This window comes from Sorex fumeus, unplaced genomic scaffold (assembly GCF_029834395.1).
Source record: "Sorex fumeus unplaced genomic scaffold, SorFum_2.1 ptg000051l, whole genome shotgun sequence".
Taxonomy (NCBI): domain Eukaryota; kingdom Metazoa; phylum Chordata; class Mammalia; order Eulipotyphla; family Soricidae; genus Sorex; species Sorex fumeus.
This window is the reverse complement of record NW_026606108.1, coordinates 38,518,681-38,544,453: the sequence shown is the minus strand read 5'-3', so window position 1 is coordinate 38,544,453 and position 25,773 is coordinate 38,518,681. Positions and strand designations below refer to the sequence as shown.

The 25,773-nt window shown below is 43.9% G+C and overlaps 1 protein-coding gene, 1 long non-coding RNA gene and 1 other non-coding gene across 3 annotated transcripts in view; 1 reads left to right on the top strand and 2 right to left on the bottom strand.

The window, feature by feature from the left end:
* Nucleotides 1–5,742: 5,742 nt before the first annotated feature.
* LOC130032942 (uncharacterized) lies at nucleotides 5,743–14,775 on the bottom strand. The gene is made up of 6 exons (XR_008793887.1): nucleotides 14,691–14,775; nucleotides 13,332–13,369; nucleotides 11,783–11,862; nucleotides 10,841–10,933; nucleotides 7,145–7,302; nucleotides 5,743–6,251 (listed from the first exon to the last, which is right to left on the bottom strand). It is a non-coding gene; the product is annotated as an uncharacterized LOC130032942 (long non-coding RNA).
* Nucleotides 10,995–11,192, bottom strand: LOC130033153 (small nucleolar RNA SNORA74). The gene has a single exon (XR_008793902.1). It is a non-coding gene; the product is annotated as a small nucleolar RNA SNORA74 (small nucleolar RNA).
* Nucleotides 14,776–16,595: 1,820 nt separating the features above from the next.
* The window catches only part of SIL1 (SIL1 nucleotide exchange factor), a 372,411-nt gene continuing 363,233 nt past the window's right edge, over nucleotides 16,596–25,773 (top strand). Inside the window, exon 1 of the mRNA XM_056124475.1 lies at nucleotides 16,596–16,673. Coding sequence (XP_055980450.1) covers nucleotides 16,618–16,673 — 56 coding nt within the window. The 5' untranslated portion in view covers nucleotides 16,596–16,617. The remainder of the gene's footprint in view (nucleotides 16,674–25,773) is intronic.

Genomic DNA, 25,773 nt, shown 5'->3' with positions numbered 1-25,773 from the left:
CATCCCCCAAGACAGCCAGGAGTAACCCTTGAGCATCGCTGAGTGTGCCCCCCATCCCCCTCGCTGGGAAAAAATAAAAGGAAAAGAAAATTGTTAAACCAGTGGATCTTTTGGCAGTGGCATGAGGGGAGACAAGAGTTTAAAAGAAGATTCGAGGGGCTGGAGTGATAGCACAGCGAGTAGGACATTTCCCTTGCACGCTGCTGACCCGGGTTCGATTCCCAGCATCCCACATGGTCCCCCAAGTACTGCCAGGAGTAATTCCTGAGTGCATAAGCCAGGAGTAAACCCTGTGCATCTCCAGGTGTGATCCAAAAAACAAAAAAAGAACAAAAACCAAAAACAATAAAACAACACATAAAAGGAAATTTGAGGAATAAGTCTGAAACCTACGTAGAGGGAATTTGTGTTTTGTGGGTGATGTGGGATGTGTGTGTATGGTGGGGGGGTAATGGGCAACATCTGACTATACTTAGGGATTGCTCTACTCCTGGCAGTGCTGGGCTCAAACCCAGCCCAGATGCTAACAAAGCTTACTATGTACTGCTACCTTACATCTCTCTAGCTCCATCATGTATTCTCAACTCTCTATTTAAGAATTTCTGGGAAGCCCGACCGATGTAGTCCTGGTGTCCCCCAGCAATTTGGGAGACCCAAAACACAGAATGCTGTATACTTGTAATTCACTGTCACTGTCCTCCTGTTGTTCATCAATTTGCTTGAGCGGGCCCAGTAACATTGTGAGATTTGTTACTGTGTTTGGCATATCGAATACGTCATGGGTAGCTTGCCAGGCTTTGCCATGTGGGTGAGATACTCTTGGAAGCTTGCTGGGCTCTCCGAGACGGGCGGAGGGATAGAACTCGGGTTGGCCATGTTGGCTGCGTGCAAGGCAAACACCCTACCCGCTAAGCTATCGCTCCAGCCCATACTTGTAATTATGTAAACATAATATTTACATAATTTAAAGAGTATCAAATTTTTTGTCTTCCCTCTCATGAAATGGTGTTATTAGTTATACCTCTCTACGCTCCTCTTGAAGGGTCTGTTAATTGCCCTTTAACTGGCTTTGACCCATGAATACACAAACATTTTTAAAACCTACTTTCATCTAGGAACTAGAGCAATAGTACAGCAGGTACTGCACTTGCTTTGCACAGGGCGGGCTTGGCTCCAATCCCTGACATCCCATATGGTCCGCCAAGCCTGCTGGGAGTGATCTGTGAGCAGTGCTGGTATGGCCCAAAAACAAACCAAAAAAAAAAATCTGCTTTTATCTCCTCCAAACCTAGTTGTCATGTCGAGATACTATGGAAAAGACAAAAAAGCCACATCTAAAGAATAAGTGATTCATTTTACAGCCCAAGTTGAGCTCCCAAATAATAGCAACAGTCAAAATTAAGCCTCAAGGAGACATTAACCCCAGCAAGGTTGATCTGGAATACAACTGGGCTAAGCCCAATGAACCTCTAAATTTGGGATGAGGATAAGGGTTCCCAAATAGTATTCAAGCGTCAGGGGGCTTCTGGCAATGCTCGGAAGCCTGTCCTCCCAGTGCTGGGAGCTATCAGGGCCTCAAGTGGTGATAGTTGGATGCTTGAAACTGGATCAACAATACTGGTGAAGGGAAAGGTGTTTGATCATTGCATGACCGAGACTTAAACCTGAAAGCTTTGTAACTTCCCACAGTGATTCAATGAAGGAAGGAAGGAAGGAAGGAAGGAAGGAAGGAAGGAAGGAAGGAAGGAAGGAAGGAAGGAGGAAAACTGGATCAACTTCTGTTATATGTAAGTTATGGCCTTAATCCCTGTACTATATCCCTCACCCCTAAATTGCTGTTTATCTAGCAGACAACCTTGAGAAAATTCCTCATTCCATCATTTCTTTCTTTTTTAGGCCACATCTAGGGATATTCAGGACCTTTTCTTGGCTCACTGCTTAGGAAACCATTGGTTCCAGGAATTGAACCTGGGTCTCTCACTTGCTGAGCAAATGCTCAAGCCTGTTGATTACCCTTTTGGGTACCAGCAGACATTTTAGGACACATTTGGCAGTTTGTTGGACCATGAAATGATGGGGGTTTCTCTTGGGCTGGCCACATACAAGGCAAACTTCTTACATCTGTATTGATCTTTCTAGCTGTACAAACATTTTTTGGGGGCAGATGGAATCAGGGGGAGTGGTGTGGTGGGATAGGTTGATCCTGAAACTAGAATACAGGATTCCTACATGCATAACATGCCCTCCTGACCACTAAACCAGCTCCCCAAACCCACTAACAAATATCTTTTACAATGTTGAAGTTTACCTGTAGACTTAAAAAAAAAAAAAGACCTAATCACATTACATTACTTTCACATTATTTTTCACTTAGCCAACTCATAATTATAAAAAGGGAAATTATTAGGGCTAGGATGTTTGTCTTCGCACGTAGCCGACCCAGGTTCAAGTCTTGGCATCCCATTTAGTCCTCTAAGCCCTGCCAAGAATGACTTATCTTTTTGGCATCCCTCTTTACTAAGCCACATAATCATTCATTGAACAATCTATGCAGCTGCATGTAACATAGCACCAGTACTCAGAGATAGCCAACTATTTCTGGCTCCTATAATAGTTTTTTTTTTACATCAAATAACTGAACATAAGGGGGCAAGGTGCCGCCAGCAGGTCAATCTGTACCTGTGAGGTGAGTGCATCAGCAGCCTGATGGTGCCTATAGACTTCCAGACACCCCAAAATTGCTGCTGTGCCTTTGACCAGACCCCAAAAACTTGGGGCAAAGTTTACCAAGAAAGTAAATGGCCAAAAGTTAGGTATGTGGAAGACACACCCACAAACCACCTCCAGCTCAGCTATATAATTGGAGGCATGGCCTCTCTGATTCCTGATTGAACTGCTTAACGGCCATGATCCCAGAGACTCAGAAACAAATCTTGAAACCCAACAGCTTTTGGCAGAAATGCGTCCGGTTCCTGCAAGTAGGTTACCAGCACCGGGCCACCCCAGGTGGGAATAGGTTTCGTGCCTTGGCCTGTTCCCCCTTGCAGCCCAGTGGCCATCATCCTCCAGAGGCCACTGGACAGTCAGGTTTGGGACCTCAGTGATGAGACACGCAGGGCCTCACAAGATGGGTGTGGAGCCGGCCCTTTTCTCCCCACCATGAGACCCCAAGTTGTTGCCCAAGAACAGCCTCTTTGGCTCCTGATCAAGCTGCTTAATGGCCATGATCCCAGAGACTCAGAAACAAATCTCGAAAACCAGTGGCTTTTGGCAGAAATGTGTCCATATCCCGCAGTAGGTTACTGTCGCTGGGTCATCCCAGGGGCGGAAGAGTGCTGTCCCCTTTGACGGCTCGGTGGCCGCCATCGCCAGAGGCCATTGGACAGTCAGGTTTGGGCCTGCAGTGACAAGACACTCGAGGCCTCACGGGATAGGGGTGGAGCCGGCCCTTTCCTCCCCATCCCAATGATACCCCAAGTCGCCCATGAATGGCCTTTCTGGCTCCTAATCAAGCTGCTTAACGGCCATGATCCCAGAGACTCAGGAACAAACCTCGGAACCCATCAGGTTTTGGCAGAAATCCCTCCAGTTTTAATTGTTAAAATTTCGGAATTTCAAAACGCGGCCACTACTGCAGCCACGCGACATCATATGTTATTCATAAGCAACAACAGAAAACAAATTGTCTACTGTTGCCTTTTCAGCAGATCTGAGTGTTGGAGTAAAATCCCAAATAATAATGGTGGGTCTGGTGTCAAAATATTGAATGTAATCAAATTAGAGAGAGAGTAATGTGGAAATCATCTTCCCCACAGGTAGGGGGAGGGTACAGGATGGGGGTATACTGTGGTTTTTGGTGGTGAATGGGCACTGGTGAAGGTACGGGTATTTCATTGTGTGACCGAGACTTAAACCCGACAACTTTGTAACTGCTCTCATGGTGATTCAATAAATAAAATTATAAAAAATGAAAAAAAAGTGACAATGACAGAAAAAAATAATTGAACATATACTTATAGTACTGATTAATAAAAGACTTTCCTGTGTTCAATATTTATGTAATTGATTATGTTTGTCAGAGTCTTTATATCTTAACAGATAAATACCAGTGTATAAGCAAAATTAGAAGGGAACAGAAAACTGTAAAGATAAATCCTTGAAATATTTCCAACTTTTTCAAGTTGGAAAAATTGTCTGAGGTGGGGATTGTGACCAAAATAGCAATGGTCTGAAATGCAATTTTATTTGGCACATGGAATAAGTAAGAGACAAGAATTAAGATCATTTAAATAGTACTAGAAAGATTATTAGGGTAAATGAGTTTAATTACCGAGTGGGTAGATATTTACAAGAATTAGCTGGAAAGATGTAGGACTAAAGATATTTCGTCCCAAACTAAATATCAGCTTTGAAGGGACATCCAGGGACACTGCAGCAGTTTTAGGATCTAGTAACCTGGTGATTTTGTCAAGTAATTCCCAGTATCTTGTAAGGATAGTGAGTGGGTGAAGAAATGTTTGGGAACATGAGAAATAATACAGGAAGTGAGACCTTGTAGCAGACCCTGGTTGAATTCCTAGTACCGCTTGCCTCCATAGCCCAAACAGATGTTTAGAATAAATTTATCAGGACTGAGCATTAGAGCATGTGTCTTACATGTATGAGGTCCTGGATTCAATTCCCTGTCCCTAAAATATATATTCAATTCCCAAGCTATGCTTGGGAAACTCTCTCAAAGGAAATAAAACCAGTAGAAGTTTTTGATTTGGGGGGCTAGAGAAAGAATACAGTGCATAGGGACTGATAGGAGTGATCCCTGAGTAGAAAGCCAGGAATAAGCTCCAAGGACAGCTGATTGTGGCCAAAACAAAAGTAGTTTTTGGTGTTGATACCAAACCAGGTCGTGTTGGGACTGTTCCCAGCAGTGTTTAGGGATCATGTGGTACTATGAATACAGCATGGACCTCAAACATGTATGGCATGAGCTCCAGCCTTTTGAGAGATCTCCCTGGTCCCAGTTTGTTAGTGTAATGACTGCAAGCAAGCAGTCCCAAAAGTTCCAATTTATCCACAAATGGTTATTCCTAACCATTAAGGCATTTAGATTACCAATTAAAAAATAAAATCAGGGTTAGTGATAGTACAGTGGGTAGGACACTTGCCTTGCATTCAGCCAACCTGGGTTCAATTCCTGGTATCCCACATGGCCCCCAATCATCATCAGGAGTAATTTCCTGAGTGCAGAACCAGGAGTAACCCCTGAAGATTGCCAGGTAAAAATAATTTTAAAAGTAAATAAAAAAACATATCTTAGGCATCATGCTTTAAAGTTGAGTAAATCCTCTGCAAATATATTATCTTCACATCGTATTTTGAAAAGCAAGCAATCCTCATTCCAGTCTGGAATCCCCATTTGGGGTATAATTCCTTTCTTGTACATCATGGGTTTCTTTCTCTCTTATTTCCTGAAATCTATTTCACTTAAAAGTCGAGTTCTTAAAATAGACAAAATGCAGAAAGAAGATAGATCAGAAAGGGCAAGTCTGTGCAGACACCTATGGTGAAAGGCTTGGCAAGCACTGAATGAAACCAGTCAGGCCTGAAGGTAATCTCAGGATAAAATGAGATGAGTGCTATCCTGAACAAAATGGGTAGTTAAGTTCAGTAGGACTATGTTACTTTCACATCCACCTAGCAGAGTTCAGTTAATAAAAGCTGAAAACATAGTATAGGACACTTGCTTTGAGCATGGTCAACCTGGTTTGATCCCAGCTCCACATATGATACCTGAGCGCGGCCAGGTGTGCCCCAAATCCTTTGTGCAAGAAGCTGTAAACTCATTAAAGAATAACTTAGATGATCAATCTTTTGAAAATTCTGGGACAGGTCTTTTCCCTTAGTGAAGTACCCAACATACCTATAAACTTAATACACCTGCAAACCAGTGAAAATTGGGGAAATGTATTTGTAGACTGCTAAGGCAGAAATAAGAAACATTTATTCTAAAAATATTCTAACAGTTCCACACATGATTGAGGTGTACCATGTGTAAGCACAATAACTTTTTCTAGGACCTGTAAAAAAGTTTGGTGGAGCAGCATTTGGAAATCACTGTTGAACTCCACTCCTTCGGCTTGTAGGACACTAGTACTGGGGCCTGGTTCTTCCTTTCAGTCAGCAGCTGGTAAAGAATTCACCTCTTCTCTGAGCTCAGAGGGTAAAAATAATCAGTCATCTGAGGACTGCAGCATCTAGTATGAAACACAACAGGTTCAACCAGCATTCTAAGATGGAGAGATCACAGAATCAAAGTGCTAAGTAGGTACAACATAGAGAGGGCGATAAAGATCCTGGTCGGTATGACATGTTTATTTCATGGTTCGGGCTGGAGAGACAAGGTCACCTGATCCCACTAGGCGTAAGCCCTGAGCACATCTAGGCATGCCCCCCAACCAAAAAATCACCTTAAAATTGGTAATGATCATCTAGCTCATAATTAAAATCAGAATTGTAGATAGCACAAGTAGGGTGACTGCCTTACATGTGGTCAACCTGGCAACGCATATGGTTCCCTCAGTACTGCTAGGAGCATTTTCTGAATGCAGAGCCAAGAGTAACTCCTGAACACTGTCAGGGTGGCCCACAAGCAAAAAAATAAAACAAATTTGCTTCATGGTCCTATTAGCTGAAAGGGCCTAGAAATATCTCAATATCATGAGATCAGACCATGGCTCCTTGGTACCATTCTCCAATCAAAAAATCAGGACTCCTGGTTTCTAGGATCAGGACAGGAAATAGGGAAGATGAGCCTCGAGTATCTTATAATGCCATCAAATGAGAAGCACCAACCCCCACCACTCATTGATGGGGGTAGAGCATTCCTCTTTGAACTAAGCCTTCAGAATTGACAAAAAATATAAAACAGCAAGTTGGCTCATTAGACGTGTTCCCAGAATAGCAGTAAAGAGAAAGATGTTGTTAACCAGACATTCAAAGTATTACAGTGGATTTGTTAATTCAGGGAAATTGTTTTTCAGAACACTGACAGGTCCATTAACTGGAACTGTTCATAAAGCCCTAATTAAGCAGTAAGATTCACAGGAGTCTTTGACATTCTTTTAAGTTCTTAATTAGTTGCTCTTACCAGCTTGTTTTCCTTTGTGTGAATTCCTAGGCACAGAGCCACCTTTTTGCATCCCTTTGGGGCCAGAAGAACTTATTCCTCTGGGTTTCTTTTTCCTGATTGAATTTTGAGATGAGTCAAGTTTTCATTGCAAAAGTTCACTGTCACTTTCTTTGAACCTGAAAGAAGGAAGAGAAATAAATTGACACATACCAGGTATAGTACTCATATTAGGGGTTCCCAACTCATCTTAGTTTGCTTTTTTTACCCTATCCACTATACTGTTGTTCCTTTAATTTTCATCTTAGTAGGTTGCAGGACTGGAACCTGAAATTTGGGCAGTGCAACGAGGTAGGGGCTTGTGTTAACTGCTACCAAAGGAAGGTGATGGCAGTTGGGGGTGGGGGACAGTAAGACTATAGTGAGTAGTGGTAGGATAGATAAGCATGTGGTTACCAAGGATCACTTAGGGAACGCTAAGCACGCACTACAAACCACTTGAACTATTTCCCCAGCCCAGCTTGGATATTTAGTAAAGTAAAGGCCCTCCCGTTGATCGTCGATTTGCTCGAGCGGGCCCAGTAATGTCTCCATTGGAGACTTTGTTGTTACTGTGTCTGGCATATCGAATACTCTCGGTAGCTTGCCGGGCTCTCCGAGAGGGGCGGAGGAATCGAACTCGGGTCGGCCATCTTGGCCGCTTTGTAAGGCGAACACCCAACCGCTGTGCTATGGTTCGATTCCTCCGCCCCAAGGTTCGCTTGTAGGGCGTTTGCCTTGCAAGCAGCCAACCTGGCCGACCCGAGTTCGATTCCTCCGCCCCTCTCGGAGAGCCCGGCAAGCTACCGAAAGTATCTCGCCCGCAGGGCAGAGCCTGCCAAGCTCCCTGTGACGTATTCGATATGCCAGACACAGTAACAACAAAGTCTCCAATGGAGACGTTACTGGGCCCGCTGGAGCTTGGATATTTACAGAGCAATAATCCTGCCAGTCCAAAACCAGTTTCCATTGTTGAGCAAAGGGGCAGAGAATGGTAAGGAATAAGCTATTTCAAAATGTTTTACTTCTTGTAAACATTAGACTCCTGGGAAGCAAAATTAAGAGGGAGTAGTTGGTGACTAACCTTTCAAGCATGAAATCCCATTAAATTATTTTAGTTTTGGGGTCATACCTGGTAGTGCTCACAGGGCAGGGCTCAAGGGACTATATAGGGTGCTAGGGATTAAACTCAGGTAGCTGTGTGCAAGGCAGATAATTTACCCACTGTACTATCTCACCAGGCATCCGCACCATCAAAATACTGCGACCTACTGGAACCTAGTGGGGTACTCAATAAACACCAAACAAATTAACCATCTTCAAGTAGCAGCAAGGGGCTGACATCCCTGCACCTGAGTCGCTCTATCAAGTTTCGTTTTGGGGCCAAATCTGGCTGTGCTCAGAGATCACTCCTGATGGGGGCTGAACTCAGGTTGGCCATGTGCAAGGCAAGTTCCTAACCCACTGTACTATTGTCTAGCATACAAAATACAATCTGTATTTTGGCTATTTTTTCTTTTCCCCTCTTTGGGCCACACCCAGCTGTGCTCAGGACACCATCTGGGGTGCAGAGATTGAACCCAGGAGAGACCTTCATGAATGGCAAATGGCCTACTCACTCTCTGGCCCTGACAAACTCTATTTCGAAGAAGAGATACCAGATTTTATTCATATTTTGGGGTTGCGGGTATACCTGGCAGTATTCAGAGCCTGCTCTCAGATCTTCTTGGAAGGCCACCTAAGAATTTAACTGTGGCCAACTGCATGCAAACCAAGTGCCTTAACCCTTGCACTATCTTGCTCAGAGAGACCTATATACATTTTGGGGTGGGTGGCACTTTGGACTACATCCCATTGTGCTTAGGTTATGTAGTGCTGGGGATCGATCCAGATGTCAGCTGTGTGCAAGTCTAGTGCCTTAACCCCTGTACTATCTCATGCCCAATCCAGTTATTTATGTTTCCTTTTCCTCAGGGCTATCTCTAAAACCTAAAACTAAATGTTACGTTTTGCTGGAATTCTGCCTTCTTGGGGGCCTATTTCCTTAAGTGATGAATGAAAGCAACGTGTGCAAATAGAACAAATTATAAGCACAAGGTGGGAAACTTAAGAGGGCTAAAAGATAATATAGCAGTTTAGGCTCTTGCTTGGCAACCAGACAACAGGGTTTGATTCCCAGAACCACACATGGTTCTAGAGCAACTATTTGTGATCCTGTGTGCATCTGGGTACATGCCTTGCATGTGGTTGGTTGATCCACGTTGCACACCCAGTATCCCATATAGTCTCCATAGCAACAGGAGTTAAGTCCTGAGCAGTGTTGGGTGTGGCCCCAAAACAAACCCAAACTATTCATCTTGGATTTTTAAATCATCTTAGCCTTCTAAAGATAAAGGATCTACACTAAAGTAAAAAGTATTCGTATGTTTACTGCAATGCTATTTATAATATAATGGATAAACAAGTGGCCAACAAGTGAGGAGATAAAGAATTTGTGGTACACACACACACACATATAGAGACACAATACTATTTTAGCTATAAGAAAAGATGAAACCTTGCATTCCAGGGGGCTGGAGTGATAATACAGGGCATGCGACTGACCCAGGATTGCTGCCCGGTATTCCATGTGGTCCCCCGAACACTGGCAGGTTTGACCAAAACAAGAAAAAATAAATATATATAAAAAAGAAACCTTGCATTTCAGAGTATTACAAGAAACGGAGGGGCTGGAGCAGACATTTGCCTTGCACATAGCAAACCTGGGTTAAATATTGCACTACATATAATCCAAGCACTGCAGGAGTGATTCCTGAGCAACACTGGGTGTGACCCAAAACTAAACAAACAAAAAAGACAAAATGCAATGGAAATAAGGCCCAAGTGATGGCCAAGAGAATGAAGCTAGGGAGAAAGATGCCATGGTCGAAGAAGTGGTGCAGGAACACTGTCAGCATAAAACATTCATGCCATTGTAAAACATGACACAGTAATGAACATAATGAACTTGAGGCATCAAGTCTACAAGGCAGGCAACTTTGCCACTCAGCTGCATCTCCAATACTCTGGAGACTTCGGGCAGGTGTTCCCACCAAGAAAACTTGTCACCAGCTCAATGTTACTCAATCCTGACACCACTTGGAATCAGAGAATTGGTACCAGTCATCTAGGAGTAGATGGGAGGTCCCCACAACAGCCTCAAGTTCACCCAAATTGTTAGAAAGTCACAGAACTCAGAAAGTTTACTTGCTATTTGAACAGTTTATTTGAAATAATTATGGTAAAGATACAGAAAACATCCAGACATTATCAATGTCTGTAACAAAGTATGTTGGGAAGGGGTAGCAAGCTTCCACACCGGAGGTATGCCCCTCTTCTGCTCACCAATCCCATCCACTGAGACTTTTATTATCCAGCCCAATCACTCTGGAGAATAAGGAGCGCGGGTACAATTCCCAAATTGCTTAGTCTTTCTGGTGACCGGTTCTCATTAGTACAAAAGACAGTGTTCACCTGGGAAAATTCTAAGGAATTTAGTTGTTGAGCATCAAGGAACAAAATACAAGAACTAGAGGTATTCTTCACCCTTAAGAATGAGAGCTCAGGCAGGGACTATGGGCAGAGACCAAAAAAACTGATTTCACTATAGCAATTTGAGCTGAAGCTTCCAGGACTTACATGACAAAATGACGACATATATTACAATCAATCACACAGCTGTCAGGTGGCTGAAGCTCCAGTGTAGGTGTGGTTCTCTCAGGTGAAGGCCATCTAGGGTTCAAAAGGGAAAGGCATGATAGGCTGTCCCTATGACAGGGTCCTTTTCTAAAAGACTGTATGCACCCAGACTAGGACTAACTCCAGAAGAGGAGCCACTCCACTCTCAGGGGTGCAAAACACTGCCCACAGGAAGTGGGCCACAGCACCAGAACGGTGCTGCAGCCACACCCCAACAAGGCAGCATTGCTCTCCCAGCACTGTAACACCATCTGAGGCATCAAACTAGCCCAGACAGCTGACAACCACTGGGTGATTCCCAAAATCTTGTTGAAGATACCCAGATACCAAAGCTAGGTAACACGCACAAAGGTGCCCCAGAGAATTGAATATTGACTGCTAAGCAAGACCTGGAACCTCCACACTTTCCAACCCTTTCTGCCTTTTTGACCACACCAAGCAATGCTCAGGGTTTAGTCCTGGTTGTGCACTCAGGAATTACTCCTGGCAGTACTTGGGGGACCATATGGGATGCTGGGGATTGAACCCTGGTCGGCCGCGTGCAAGGCAAACTCCCTATCTGCTGTCTATCTCTCCAGTCCTCCAAACCTTTAAAAAAAAGGGAATGAAACCTCCTCCTGCATGCCTTCAGTCATTTTATCCAACACTCAAAAGCTCCACCATGTGCCAGGCACTGTAGGATGTAGCAGTGAACAGAGTGAGATAACCTCAGAATTTACCATGCCTTCAGAGTCCATCACCTCGGAATTCTACTCAGTTCTCCCTGCCCAAAGGCCGAATTTATTGGAGGCTAAAGAGGTAATTTTTCTTCCCAACTGCCTTTTCACAACACTAACTAGCAAACAGGTCGATGTCCACGTTGGAATGAGCAGGCACCTTTACCTGAAAGCATCATATAAGCTGTCCACTTGCCACTAATTACTGCTTCAGGAGGGCCAAGGATGCCCTACTTTCAAATCATCCTAGAAGGAAAAAAAGATATCACTTATTCAATACCTGCAGCACCTGAAATTATCCTTTCTATAGCAATGGAAACAGACTATTTTTCACCTTTTACCAGATTTCATATCCTTAGACTGCTTATTTTACCATCACTGAAGTTTTAAGATCTAATAAATAAAAGACCACTTTTACTTATGGTCCATGAACATCTGAGGTAGTCATACCAAGCATTTAAAACCAATTGACAGAACAAAAACTAATTCTTAGTTCATACCAATGAAACAAAAATGCCAAATTTCACAGAACTAAGCCCTATTGGACAACCTCCAGTACCACCCCAAGTGGTTTTTTCTTAGAACACCCATCTCTTCTCAGATTTCAAAACAAAATCACCACAAAGGGGACTCAGTATTTACTGCTGTCAAGGATCAAAATTAGAAGGATAGAAATTCCTGGGGGAAAAGGGGGATGGGGAACCTAAGGAAATATATTGCCAGACTAAAGTAGAAATATACATAATTTCAGCCAGGCCTATATGAAATACCTGATTCTTTGGTTTGTTTTCGGGCCACCTAGTGGTTCCTAAGGCTTATCCCTTACTCTGCACTTCAGGGATCACTCCTGGCTGGGGCTCAGTAAATCAAACCAGGTGGGTCACATTCAAGGCAACCACTACACTATTAGCTCTTATTTCTCCAGCTCCTCATCCAATAAGATTTATATTAAGAGCTAAAGAAGAATGCTCATAGTTTAAAACAAATTCCCATGAACATTTCTACATGGTATCCTCATATATAGCAATAGCTGTGAAACCCCTCTACAAAGAATCGTCCTGAGGAGCAGGAGCCAGAGTATAGTGGATATGGTATTTGCCTTGCACCCGGCTGACCCAGGCTTGATTGCCAGCATCCCATATGGTGCACTGTACACCGCCAGTAGTGATTCCTCAGTGCAGATTCTGGAGTAACCCCTAAGCATGGCTGGATGTAGCCACCCTAAAAGAAGATTCGGAGTAGCCTTATACGGCAAGGCAAGTGAGTAGCCATCATTAGCTTTAATTTCAGTGAAATTAGCTTAAGTCCCATCAATTTGCCCACTGTGTGTTAAAGGTCCCATTCAAACCCATAGAGGCATTCTAAAAATAAAGTATTTTTTCTCTCATCTCACTTGATTACTGGCTTGATTACTTTTGTTCTGGTTTCCAAGGTGTGACTCATATTAATTGCATACTAGTCAAACCTGTTAGACCAGAACCACTCAGAGAGGTCTGGATTTTTAAGGTTTTTCTCCATAAAGGCATTCTTGCAAATTTAATGACTGTACTGGCATCCTGGTATAGTTAACAACAGTGCAGGCATGAACCAGGCCAGAACACCAACCAGCTATAAGCTGCTGTTCTCCCAGCAGTGTAACACTTGCCTAGGTACACAGCAACCTAGGCAGCTGCCTACAGCTGGGGCCCAAGGTAGACTAATAGTGCTGTACTCACCTGGCACCACATCTGGCTGAAGTCTACAGCTGGCCCTTCTGCAATAAAAGCATTACAGGTTAACCAATAGGAACAATGGCATTTATAGGTTCAAAACCCCCACCCCAATAACGGTCCTAAGGATAAACTGTACAATATCATTATAGGTCATAATAATAAATGACCCTAATAATAAAGAAATAGTATTAAGCTAAAACAAATAGCTTTCCCTTGGCTCAGTATTCACACAACCATTTTACTTAACATGGGAGTTAAGTAAATAACCTACTTACAATATCAGGAAGACTGGGGCTATCTCTAAATAGCCTAGTGGCGTACATTTCTTATACACCTAGGTCTCCTCACTTGTGAAATTAGATCATTAATAGCACTTTATACACAAATTGGTTGGGAGGTTTTAGCCCATAAGTGCAAAGAGGCGAATATAGAAAACGCAAAGCAGCCTGGGGTGGACCAGTGAGAGCGCTGAAAGAGCTGCAAAGCCTTACGGTGGACGGGGGAGGCCGGCACCGCATGGCACGCAGTATCAACACGAGTGACTACCCAGCGCTACCAGGCGTGGGTTCCAAGAAGCAAAAACTATCGAGGGCATCCATTATCTGCCCTTTGGAACAATAGAAGCAACACTTCAGAAAGATAATTTGATGTAGCGCGTTTTAAGGAAACAGCCAGTTAGGTTATATTTATATCTTCCAACAACCTTGATTTTTACATAATTTGCAAAAATGTTCGTGATTATCAAGCATTTCTGTCCACCTATTTGGGCCACAACCGGCTGTCTCAGAGATCACTACTGGCGGTGCAAGGGGGACCATACGGGATGGTGGAGATGGAACCCACGAAGGCCACGTGCAAGACAAGCGCCCAGTCCCCAGTTTTCTCTCTAGCCCTATAATTTAGCCTTCTTAACATCAAGGAACCCTTTAAGTGCATCCTGCAATTTCACGCCTTAAGAACCTCCAAACAAATCAGAGGAAAAGGAAATTAGAGAAAGTTCATTATTCAACTTTAAAAATGAAAGAAATGAGCAGCTTGCCCCTTTCTGGGGCTGTGACTCAAGGTGCTGACCGAGCGCCATCCAGACACGTGCTCCTCACAAACCTTCCCCCGGCGCCGGTGCCTGGATTCCGAGTCTTCCCGGGACCGGTGCAAGGTGCCGCGGCGAGGACAAACGAGACAGACGACAGCAAACGGCGGGGGCCCCATTTCTCAGTCTCTCCCAGATGCGCTCGAAACCCGGGGTCACGACGCAACGCACCCAACTTCGTCCCGTGACTCAGCAGAAGCCTTCCACACTGAGGCCTCTTACTGGGGGAGTTGGTGGACATCTAGGACCTACCGGACCTGGTCCTCACTCACCGCACGTGTCCGGAGATCGGCCCGGGAACTCCAGCCAGCTCAGAGGCTGCAAGGGAAAGGGCAGCCGGGAGCCGACGGGAGCCCCGCCCCGAGGCCGAGGGGCGGGGATAGGGGCGGGGTTTCTTGACCCCGCCCCGAGCACGGCCGAGTTCGGAGAAGGCGGCGCTGTAGCTGAAGTGAGCTAGACTGACAGAAGCCATCACCCCAGCTCAAACCCTATCCCTGGGATAAGGAGCAAGAACCCGAGCCAGAGCCGCAGTGTTTGGACTCTCATCTCATTTCTTACTGCCAGGTGGAAGGAGATTGGTAGCAGCTAGTAGGGTTCGATTTTCTAGCCTCACACAGAGCGCCTTTGGACGCCCCCCCAGTTCCTCTCAAAGGTGCGACGCCTCAGCGTTCCTGCAGGCTCAGCTGCTTTTTCCACCTCAGAAACCCATCCTCTTCTTTTTCGTTTTGGCTTTTTGTTTGTTTGGGGGCCACAGCCGGCGATGCTCAGGGGTTACCCCTGGCTCTGCACACAGAAATTACTCCTGGCGGTGCTTGGAGGACCATACGGGATGCCAGAGGATCGAACCCTGGTCGGTCATGTGCCAGGCAAGAGCCCTCCCCGTTGAACTATCTCTCTGGCCCAGAAGTCTATCTTTAGACTTGTTCCAGCAGTGCTGTTTCTTCACTAATGGGTTTCCCACCCACACTGATGACTTTGGCTTGGGATCTCTCCAGGAGGTTTTAGGGTAGATTATATATCTCACACCCACAGCCTAACCTGGCAGGACCCCATTCCTGGTATCCTGTTGAGGGATCCTTAGCTGAACTGCATAAGCAGCTCAAAAAAATTCTGGCTTTCTATGTTAGACTTGCTTTGCATCAGGGCACAGCCCACCCACGAGAGCCACATCCTTGACCTGCTCCTACAGCTCACCAGGTTGTCAACAATTACTTTGAACTCAAATTTCTTTACCCGCTGGCTGGAGAAAATAGATTTTTGTCCAGAGAAAATAGATTTTTCTCCTGCTGAGCTATTGGTGGAGCTGAGGCCTAGAAGCAGCAATGATTTTTTTTTGGGGGGGAGGCCCCGCGGGGTGGAGAGGTGGGGGGCGTGGCATACCCAGAGTGCTCAGGCTTACTCCTGGCTCTGCACTCAGGTCTCACTCCTGGTGGGCTCAGTGATCCATATGAAGTGCAGGGTAGTGAACCTGGGCCAGCTGCTTGCAACACCCTACTCACTGAACTATCTCACTTACCTTAACAATAATTCTTAAATCCATTTTGTAAGTTCCCAAATTCTAGAACATCTCTCTTCCTAGCCAGCCCACCCCTCAGCAATGCTGATATGTATATAGCACCTGACACCTTTGCCAGACAAACCTTTGGGAACCAGCCGCTGCCCTTGGCAACTGCCAACATGTTTTATTATCTATTTCTTTACTATTTCCTATTTCAGATTGGAATAGCATGTATTCTGAGTACTCCAACCCTCACAAACCTATGCTGACACAGCTCAGAGCCTTACCTTGATTCCAATAAGAGACTCTAGGCTCTGGAGTCAGAGAGTCACTGAAGAAGCAGCAAGCACAAATTCTCCCTAATTTTTGATGGCTTTTTCCCAAAAGGCTCTGGTTGGGAAAAGGCTTACATAAATAAAGTAATTTTAAAAAGTCACATGATCATTGCTGGGTTGGTAGGCAGAAACTCTGCTCTGCAGTTAAGTAGGAATGTGGCTGAAGACTGCTGTCATAATCAAAGCCTGCATCCAGCTCATAGCATGTTCATAAAGGAGGGTTATGAGAGGCATAAAATTGGCCAGATTGGGTGGGTAATTGTGACGCTAAACTCTGATAAAGGAGCAATTGTATTGGCATCTTATATTTTGCTTTCTTCTTTCCAAATAGACAAAATGGAGAAATCAGAGCTGCCCCGATGATTTATGAAAAGGAAAGATGAATTTTGTGTCCATGTGTGTCTTCAAAGGAGAGGCCAAAGGTAATTGAGTCCAGGGAGATATTAGGAGGAGAGAGTTCCAGGATCTGATGACAACAGATATAAGGCAGAATTTATGTGGAGGGAAAGTTTTCTTCTAAGGCTTAGCAGTGCAGCCACATTCTCTAGTGTATGGAAAAAGTGTTCAATTTCAGGGACTGTGGATATGGCTTAGTGGTTGAGCACTTATCTTGCACGTATGAGGATGTGGGTTCATTTTCTGGCACTGCATGGTCCCCCATCACCATTTTGGTATGGCCCAAAACACAAACAAAAAGTGGTCATCTTTATTAGGTATAAGTGTTCAAATTTTCCTTTGAAGAAAAACTTTGGGTTTTTTTTGTTTGTTTTGTTTTTGTTTTTTTGCTTTATGGGTCACACCCGGCGATGCACAGGGGTTACTCCTGGCTCTGCGCTCAGGATTTACCCCTGGCGGTGCTTAGGAGACCATATGGGATGCTGGGAATTAAACCTGGGTCAGCCAGGTGCAAGGCAAACGCCCTACCCGCTGTGCTATTGCTCCAGCCCCTGAAGAAAAACTTTGATTGTGATTTCTTCATTTCCTAATTTAAAAAAATTCATCAGGAGAGATCTTAGAGTTCCTACCTTGAAGGCATAGACCAAAGTTCTATCCCCAGAGCCACCCCATGCACTAAATGTGATCATTGCAGCTCTGCTTGCTGTGTTCAGGAACTACGACCAGTTTCTGGCCATACAAAACCCAGGTGCAAGTATGGCAACCAAAGATCATTAACTGCAACTGAAAAATGGATATTTGAGCCAGAGAGAGAACTCAAAGGGTAGGAGCACATGCTTCATATGTAGGAACCACAGCTCCAATCCCTAGCACTGCATGGTTTCCTGAGCACTGACGTAGGGGTATCCCTGATCTTTGGGACCATGTGCTAGGTGTTGTCCCAAAACCCAAAAAACAAACCAACAAAAACAGATTTTCATTTTAAAATGGAGCGATAGCACAGCGGGTAGGGCGTTCGCCTTACAAGCGGCCAACATGGCCGACCCGAGTTCGATTCCTCCGCCCCTCTCGGAGAGCCCGGCAAGCTACCGAGAGTATTCGATATGCCAGACACAGTAACAACAAAGTCTCCAATGGAGACGTTACTGGGCCCGCTCGAGCAAATCGACGATCAACGGGAGGGCCTTTACCTTTTACCTTTTTGATTTTATTAAAGCATCGTGATTTAAAATGTTATTCATAGTTGGGTTTTAGACCTACAGTGTCCAGCACCAGTCCTGCCACCAGTGTCAGTTTTCTCCACCAGTGTTTCTAGGTTCCTTCTCCTAGCCATCCATCTTGACAGGCACCTTTTTAGTTTGATTATTAAAATTTGGGCGTCATGATTCAGTATTGTTGACTCTGTGGTTTAGACACTTAGCACTATCATTCCTTCCCTCACCCCCATTTGAAACTTTATTTAAATACCATGATTTACAAAGTCGTTCATAATAAAATCTCTTAAAGTATTCAATATTCCAACACTGGTCCCAGTCCCACCACCAGAGTGACCTTGCCTATGTCTATGTCCCAAGTTACCCACCCACTCCTCTCTCCAGGCTGTTCCACTTAGCAAGCACAAAATAATTTCTTTCATATTACTTGCTACTATATATATCACTGTCACTGTCCTCCCGTTGTTCATTGATTTTCTTGAGCGGGCCCAGTAACGTCTCCATTGTGAGACTTTGTTGTTACTGTGTTTGGCATATTGAATATGTCATGGGTGGCTTGCCAGGCTTTGCAGTGGAGGCGGAATACTCTTGGTAGCTTGCCTGGCTCTCTGAAAGGGGTGGAGGACTCGAACTTGGGTTAGCCATGTTGGCTGCATGCAAGGCAAATGCCCTACCCACTGTGCTATCGCTCCAGCCCATAGCACTCTGATAACAAGTACCACCACCAGAATGGGTACAAGTATGTGTACAACTGTTACAACTTGATGTGCACCCCCAACTAAGAAAAATAGTCAGGCACCACAACCAAGCATCGTGTGACCCTGGTCATCACAACATCAAAATCAACAGAGAACAAAAGCAAAGGAGGGAACAAAGTAATACTTTTAAATAGTCTTTTATACTCAATCTCAATTTCCATCCTTTTAAAATCCAAATTTGTATTGGTGAGTTGATTTATGTGATTCCTCCTTCTTGTCCTACTCTTCCTTCTTCTTCTCATCTTTCTTCTCCTTCACTCCTTCCTCATTCTTCTTCCTCTTCTTTATCCTTTCTCCTCTTTTCTCTCCTTCCTCCTCCTTCCTCGTCCTTCTCCTTTCTTTCTCCTCCTCCTCCACACCCCTGTGCTCACATCTGATTCTTGACTCTGAACATAGGGATCATTCCTAGCAGAACTTGGAGGACCATATGCCAGGGATCAAACCTGGGTCAGCCACATGTAAGACAAGCACCCTACCCACCATACTACCTTTCTGCCTCTTCTTTTTGTTTTCATTTTGTTCCTTTTGGATTGGAGGCCAAACCTGGCAGTGCTCAAGGTTTATTTCTGGCTCTGTACTCGTGTTTTATTTTTCATGGTGATCAGGGGAACAGGGATAACTGAATTTGGCTGCATGCAAAGTGCCGGAATCCCTATAATATCTCTCTGGTCCTGTTTTTTTTTAAATTTCTTTTTGGGGGTGGGGGAATCACACCCATCTGTACTCAGGGCTTTTTCCTGGTTCTGTACTCAAGGAACCATATGAGATATAAGAACTGAACCTTGGCCGTATGCAAGGCAAGCGCTTTACCCTCTGTACTATCTCTCTGACCCCCAGATCTATTTGTCTTATTTTTGCAAAGGAAATTGCAATAGAGAAAAAAATCAGATGGGGAAATTCAAAGGGGGATAAAAGTCATGTGAAAGGCAAAGGATTAGGAGAGGCTTATTAACTATGAGCTAGACCTCAACATCAAAAGGTTGATCCTAAAAGTATATTAGGTCCCCAACCTTGCTTGCCTTTCCCTACCTCTGTTACTCTTGTTTCCCTTCTTTCTTGGTGTTCTTTTACCCTTGAGATGTTTTTTTTCCTTCTCCCTTTGACAGGAACCACCAGTGGAAGAAATTAAGTAATTTATTCAGTGAGTCAATCAACATTTACTTAGCACCCAGCATTTACCAGGTGCACTGCAGATGAAGTTGGAACAATAAATGTTCCTTTATGCTTAAAGCTTATAAAATAGTGGTGAAGGAAAGGCACATTTGAAGGGAATCCTTGCTCACAGGTCAGGAGACAACTAGCCTAGCTGTATGAGTCAGGGAAGAGTCCTAAAGTTGGCTGTATTCCCTTTGGCTGATCCTAAGGGCTTAAAGTAAGAGAGGGATTCCTCTTCTCTTTTAACTGCTCATTAGTAGCTAGTCAGGTTAGAAAGGGGCCCTGCATTTGTCTTTGGTATTTCTCAAAAGCATACTTGAGGGCCAGAGAGATGGTAGAGTGGATAATACAGTGCTTGCTTTGCATGTAGCTGACTTGAATTAGATCTCTGGCATCAAATACAGCACTCAGTGTTACCTGAGCACTGCCATGAGTAGCCTCTGAGTAACACCAAGTGTAGCCCTCCCCCAAATCTCCAAAAGTATAGTTGGATTGGCAAAGTTTATATAGAACATGAAACCTTTGGGACTGGAGTGATATAGCACAGCAGATACTGCTGACTTGCGGTCAATCCCAGGCACTCCTTATGGTCCCCAAGCCCTGCCAGAAGTGACCCATTAGTGCAGAACATTGAGTAAGCTTTGAGCACAGACGGGTGTGGCCCAAAAACAAACAAAAGAGACACATGGAACCCTCATACAGGAGTATCTTATGGTATAGTTGCAATACTGTGACATATTTGATCTTTCAAATGTTGATGAGAATTATGTCAATAAGTGAGCTCTTTTGAATGTTTTAGGTTTTTGGTCTTTGGGCCACACTTCACAGTGTTCAAGTGGCCATACAATGCCAATTCAGGGATCGGATTGAACCTGGGGCTCTGGGCACTGCAGCCCTTTGAGTTTCCCCACCTCCCACAATGAGCTGGCTTTGGAAATTGCCTTAGAATGGGAGAATATGATTGGAGGTGGAACTTTCAGTAATTTAATCACTTTTTAATGAGACCTTTGTAAAACCCCTAATGGTAGGAGGTGGGACAAGGTGCTTGTCTTGCTACTGGCCCATCGAGTGTTATCTCTCAGCACCACATATGTCCCCAGCACCACCAGGAGTGATCCCTGAGCGCAGAGCCAGGAGTAAGCCTTAAGCACTGCAGAGTGTGGCCCAAGAACCAACAACCAACCAAACAAAGGAAAATCCAGAGAAAATGGTTTCTGAAGCTTCTGTGTTAGTAAACAACAGCAGATCTGGGGAGATTTCTCTCAGCCTCAGAAGGACAAGGAAATTCTGTGTTATTCATTCAGTTCTGTGTATCTGTCTTATTTGAATATTTATATCCTTTTTCATATCCTTTAATAATAAACTGGAACTTTAGTAAATGAAATGTTTCTCTGAATTCTGCCAGCCACTCTATCAAATTAATTAAACCCAATGAGGGATTTATGGGAAACTGTTTTTTATAGACAGTGGCTCAGAAGCACAGGTAACACTCTGGGTTTGTGACTGACGTATGAATTTGGGGATTGGGCACTCTTACAGGATTGAAACTCTTTTTTCTTTTTGTCTTTTTTTTGGGGGTCACACCCGGCGATGCACAGGGGTTACTCCTGGCTCTGCACTCAGGAATTACCCCTGGCGGTGCTCAGGGGACCATATGGGATGCTGGGAATTGAACCCGGGTCAGCCGCAAACGCCCTACCTGCTGTGCTATTTCTCCAGCCCCACAGGACTGAAACTCTTAACCTGAGCAGTTTGATGTTGTTTCTGGGTACATAGCATCAGAATTGAGTTTAATCATAGGATACTTATATGATGTCCTGAGAATTTGCTTACAAAAACTTGTATACAAGTGCTCATAGTGGTATAATTCATAATACCTAAAAGGTTGAATCATTTCAAATTTATCACTGTCACTGTCACTGTCCTCCTGTTGTTCATCGATTTTCTCAAGCGGGTCCAGTAACGTCTCCATTGTGAGACTTTGTTATTACTGTGTTTGGCGTATCCAAAATGTCACAGGTAGCTTGTCAGGCTTTGCCATGCGGGTGAGATACTCTATCTCTCTATATCTAAAAAGTATTTTTAAAAACATAAAACAAAATGACAAATAGCACCACAAATAGATTAGTGCAAAATCACAATTGAAGGGTTCTGGGAATAGGGAGGAGTGATGAGATTACTGGAATTAGCCTCCAGACTTCTCTTGCGGTGGTTTCTGGTCATTATCTTCTGTTGCTTATCACTCTGCTAATTCAAATATATATTAACTGAAAAATGTATACACAAATATGGTGTGTTATTCAGCCATGGAAAGGAGTGAAATACTACAACATAAATGTTACTACATAAATACAAACAAACAAACGTTGTCCTGCCGTTGTTCATTGATTTGCTCTAGCAGGCCCTGTAACGTCTCCATTTTGAGACTTGTTACTGTGTTTGGACTACGTCACAGGTAGCTTACCAGGCTTTGCCGTGTGGGCAAGATACTCTCAGTAGCTTGCCGGGCTCTCCCAGAGGGGCAGAGGAATCGAACCAGGCTCGGCCAGGCTGGCTGCGCGCAAGGCCTTACTGCTGTGCTATTGCTTCAACCCACTGCATAAATGAACAATGAAAATATCACATAAAGTTAAGTAAGTCACACCACAGATTATTTGGTTCCTTTCATATGAGTATTTAGAATAGGAAAATCTACAGATACAGGAAGTAGATCTGGAATATTTTATTTAGATATGTGGGGGAATAGATGAAAGTTACAGATTATGTTTTTTTTTGGTTTTTGGGCTCAGGGGTTATATCTGTGCTCCGGATCCCCCTGCAAGTGCTGGGACCATATGTGGTGCCAGAGTTGAACTAGGGTAAGAAAGAATAACGCAAGCACCTAAATCCCTATACTATCTCTTCGGCCCCTGCAGTTTCTTCTTGAGGTAATGGAAAAGTTTAAAATTTGTGGTGATGGTTGCACATATCTTTGAATATGATTTAATAAATTGAATTATAAATGAGTGAATTAAATGGGCATTGCTAAAATCTTGGGGGGCTGGAGTGATATCACAGTGGGTAGGGTGTTTCCCTTGCACACGCCCAACCCGGGTTCTATTCCCAGCATCTCTTATGGTCCCTTGAGAACTGTCAGGAGTAATTCCTGAGTGCATGAGCCAGGAGTAACCCCTGAACATTGCCGGGTATGACCCAAAAAACAAAACAAAACAAAAATCTTTGGGATTGGAGAGGTAGTACAGTGTGTAAAGCCTTGTGTGCAGTTAACTGGGGTTTGATCCCCATATGGGGATCCAGGTACTTCTAGGAGTAATTCCTGGGTGCAGAGCCAGGAGTAACCTGAGCATCATGCCAGGTGTGGCTTAAAACCCCCAAATAAATAAATAAATAAATAAAAAATATTGGCATATCAGTGTTTCATTAATAAAAAAAACATTAAAAATATTATTTGCTTGCTTGAGAAAAAAATGTCAGGGGTTGGAGCAATAGTACAAGTGGGTGGTTGTTTGTCTTGCACACTGCCAGCCCAGGTTTGATCCCCCAACATCCCATATGGTCCCTGAGCACTACCAGGGATAATTCCTGAGTACAGAGCCAGGAGTAACTCCTGAGTACTCCTGGGTATGGTCAAAAAAAAAAAAAAACCAAAAAAACCCTCAATTGCTATTTAAATGACAATGAAAAACATACTTGGGAAACTGAACGATCTGCAATATTGATTTTAATTATGAGTTAGATGAATATTATCAATTTAAAGATAATTTTGGGGTGAGGTAGGGGCCACACCTGGATGTGCTCAGGACTTGCCTCTGGCGCTGCATTCAGGGATCACTCCTGGTGGGATCAGAAGACCATACAAGGTCAGATGCTTGCAAGTGACTTACCCACTGTACTATTTTAAGATCTTAAAGGACTTTTTCCTGGGTCTTGTGACCCATCAGAGATCCTTCTTCATTATACAGAAAAACCTAATGCCCTGGATGACAGCACATACAGATACAAAGGGGAAGATTAAATTCTCTTACTTCCTTTCTCTAACTCAACTCCTTAATAAAGATTCAATTCAACATTTGTGATGTACCAGTGGTGTAGAAGTAAATGGACCTAAATGTGTCTCTCTAGTCCCTCTCATGGTTAACATTCAATTTTAAGTCTATATAAACAAATAAAACCTTTAAAAAATAAGTTATATTATACAAAAGTAGTTTCAGGGGTCATAAATGTAGCTCAGGGACTGTAGATACAGTACAATGGGTAGGGTGCTTGCCTTGCACATGGCTGATCCGGGTTCTATCCCTGGCATCCTATATGGTCCCCCGAACTCTCCAGGAGTAATTCCTGATCATAAAGCCAGGAGTAACCCCTGAGCATTTCCAGTTGTGTCTCAGAAATGTAAAGGCCCTCCCGTTGATCGTCGATTTGCTCGAGCGGGCCCAGTAACGTCTCCATTGGAGACTTTGTTGTTACTGTGTCTGGCATATCGAATACTCTCAGTAGCTTGCCGGGCTCTCTGAGAGGGGCGGAGGAATCGAACTCGGGTCGGCCATGTTGGCCGCGTGTAAGGCAAATGCCCTACCCGCTGTGCTATCGCTCAGAAATGTAAAAAAAAATTTAAAAAGGGAAGGAAGGAAGGAAGGAAGGAAGAAAGGAAGGAAGGAAGGAAGGAAGGAAAAAATGCGGGTCAGCAAGTAGAACACTTGCCTTGCATGTGTGAGGCTTGAAGTTCAATTTTAGAATCACTAGATCCCCTGAGCATTGCAGGGTATAGCCTCTGGGCGTGCCAGGAGGCCTCTGGTCCCCTACACACTATTGGGAGATCCAGACCCCCAACCCACATGCAAAAGAAGGTGGTTGCCATGCATCCTGGTATTCTCTATAAGCATGTAGGGAAATAATATGGTGATACCAGCCCATGTAAAACCCATGCCTATTCTTCTTGGACTTGAGCAAGTTCCAACACTTAGCTCCTCCTTCACATGCCTCCAATCACTCCATTTCTAGACTTAATTTGTTAGTCTATTTCTATACTCCTCATTTTCTCACCACCCCACCCCCACAATGTCCAAATTGGACCTTCAATACTGAAACCATTTGCCGGAAATTCATTAAGCTGAACACATGGGAAATTACAGAGGAGATTTCACTTGTCACTTAGGCTCAAATATAGAAAGTAATTTTAAAAGGACAGTCGCAAGAGGCTATTTTTATCTTGCTTGTTTGTGCTGAGTTTTCTTATCTTGCTGTCTCTCATTCTTTTCTTGGCTACCTCTTTTCCTTGCCACTTTAAACTAAATGTTGAATAAAATGTTGGTTTTTTTAAATATTTTTCTCAGGTTTCTTGCTTTATAAAATATTTTCTTTCTGTTTTCACCACTTATTCACTCATTCAACCAAATTTTTGTTTGATTTTGAGACACCCACCAGTGCTCTGGCTTTCTCCTGGTCTGAGCTCAGGGATCACTCCTGGCAGTGCTCAGGGACCATATAGGGTACTGGGGGTTAAACTAGAGTCAGCTGCATGCAAGGCAAGTGCCCTACTCACTGTACTATTGTTCCAGCTCACACTCAACAAATTTTGAGTGCCTACATGTAGCAGACCTTGTGCTAGGAACTCAGAGGATATGAAGATAAATAAGCAGACAAGGGCCTCTCCTTTCTGGAGATGGACATTAGGTAGAGTGAGCTTAGAGTTGGTCATAAGAGAGCTCTCTGCAGTTACTCTAACCTTTCTGAGGCAATTAACCTTTCAGTGATGGGCATGTGAAAACAGCCAGAATCCCAGATGTTTGTGTGTTTAGAGAATAAACCAAATGAATCAGAAAGAAGACAAGGACACAACAAAAACAGACTTATTTGTGCTATATACAGGCCTCCTGGGTGAAGGAGAATATAGATTTGGGAGTCAGTTGTGGATCTGATTCTGTTAGAGCTGCTTATATGTTACCTATTTTTTTGTTTTGTTTTGGTTTGAGGGTGCTGCACCTGGCCTTGCTAGTGCT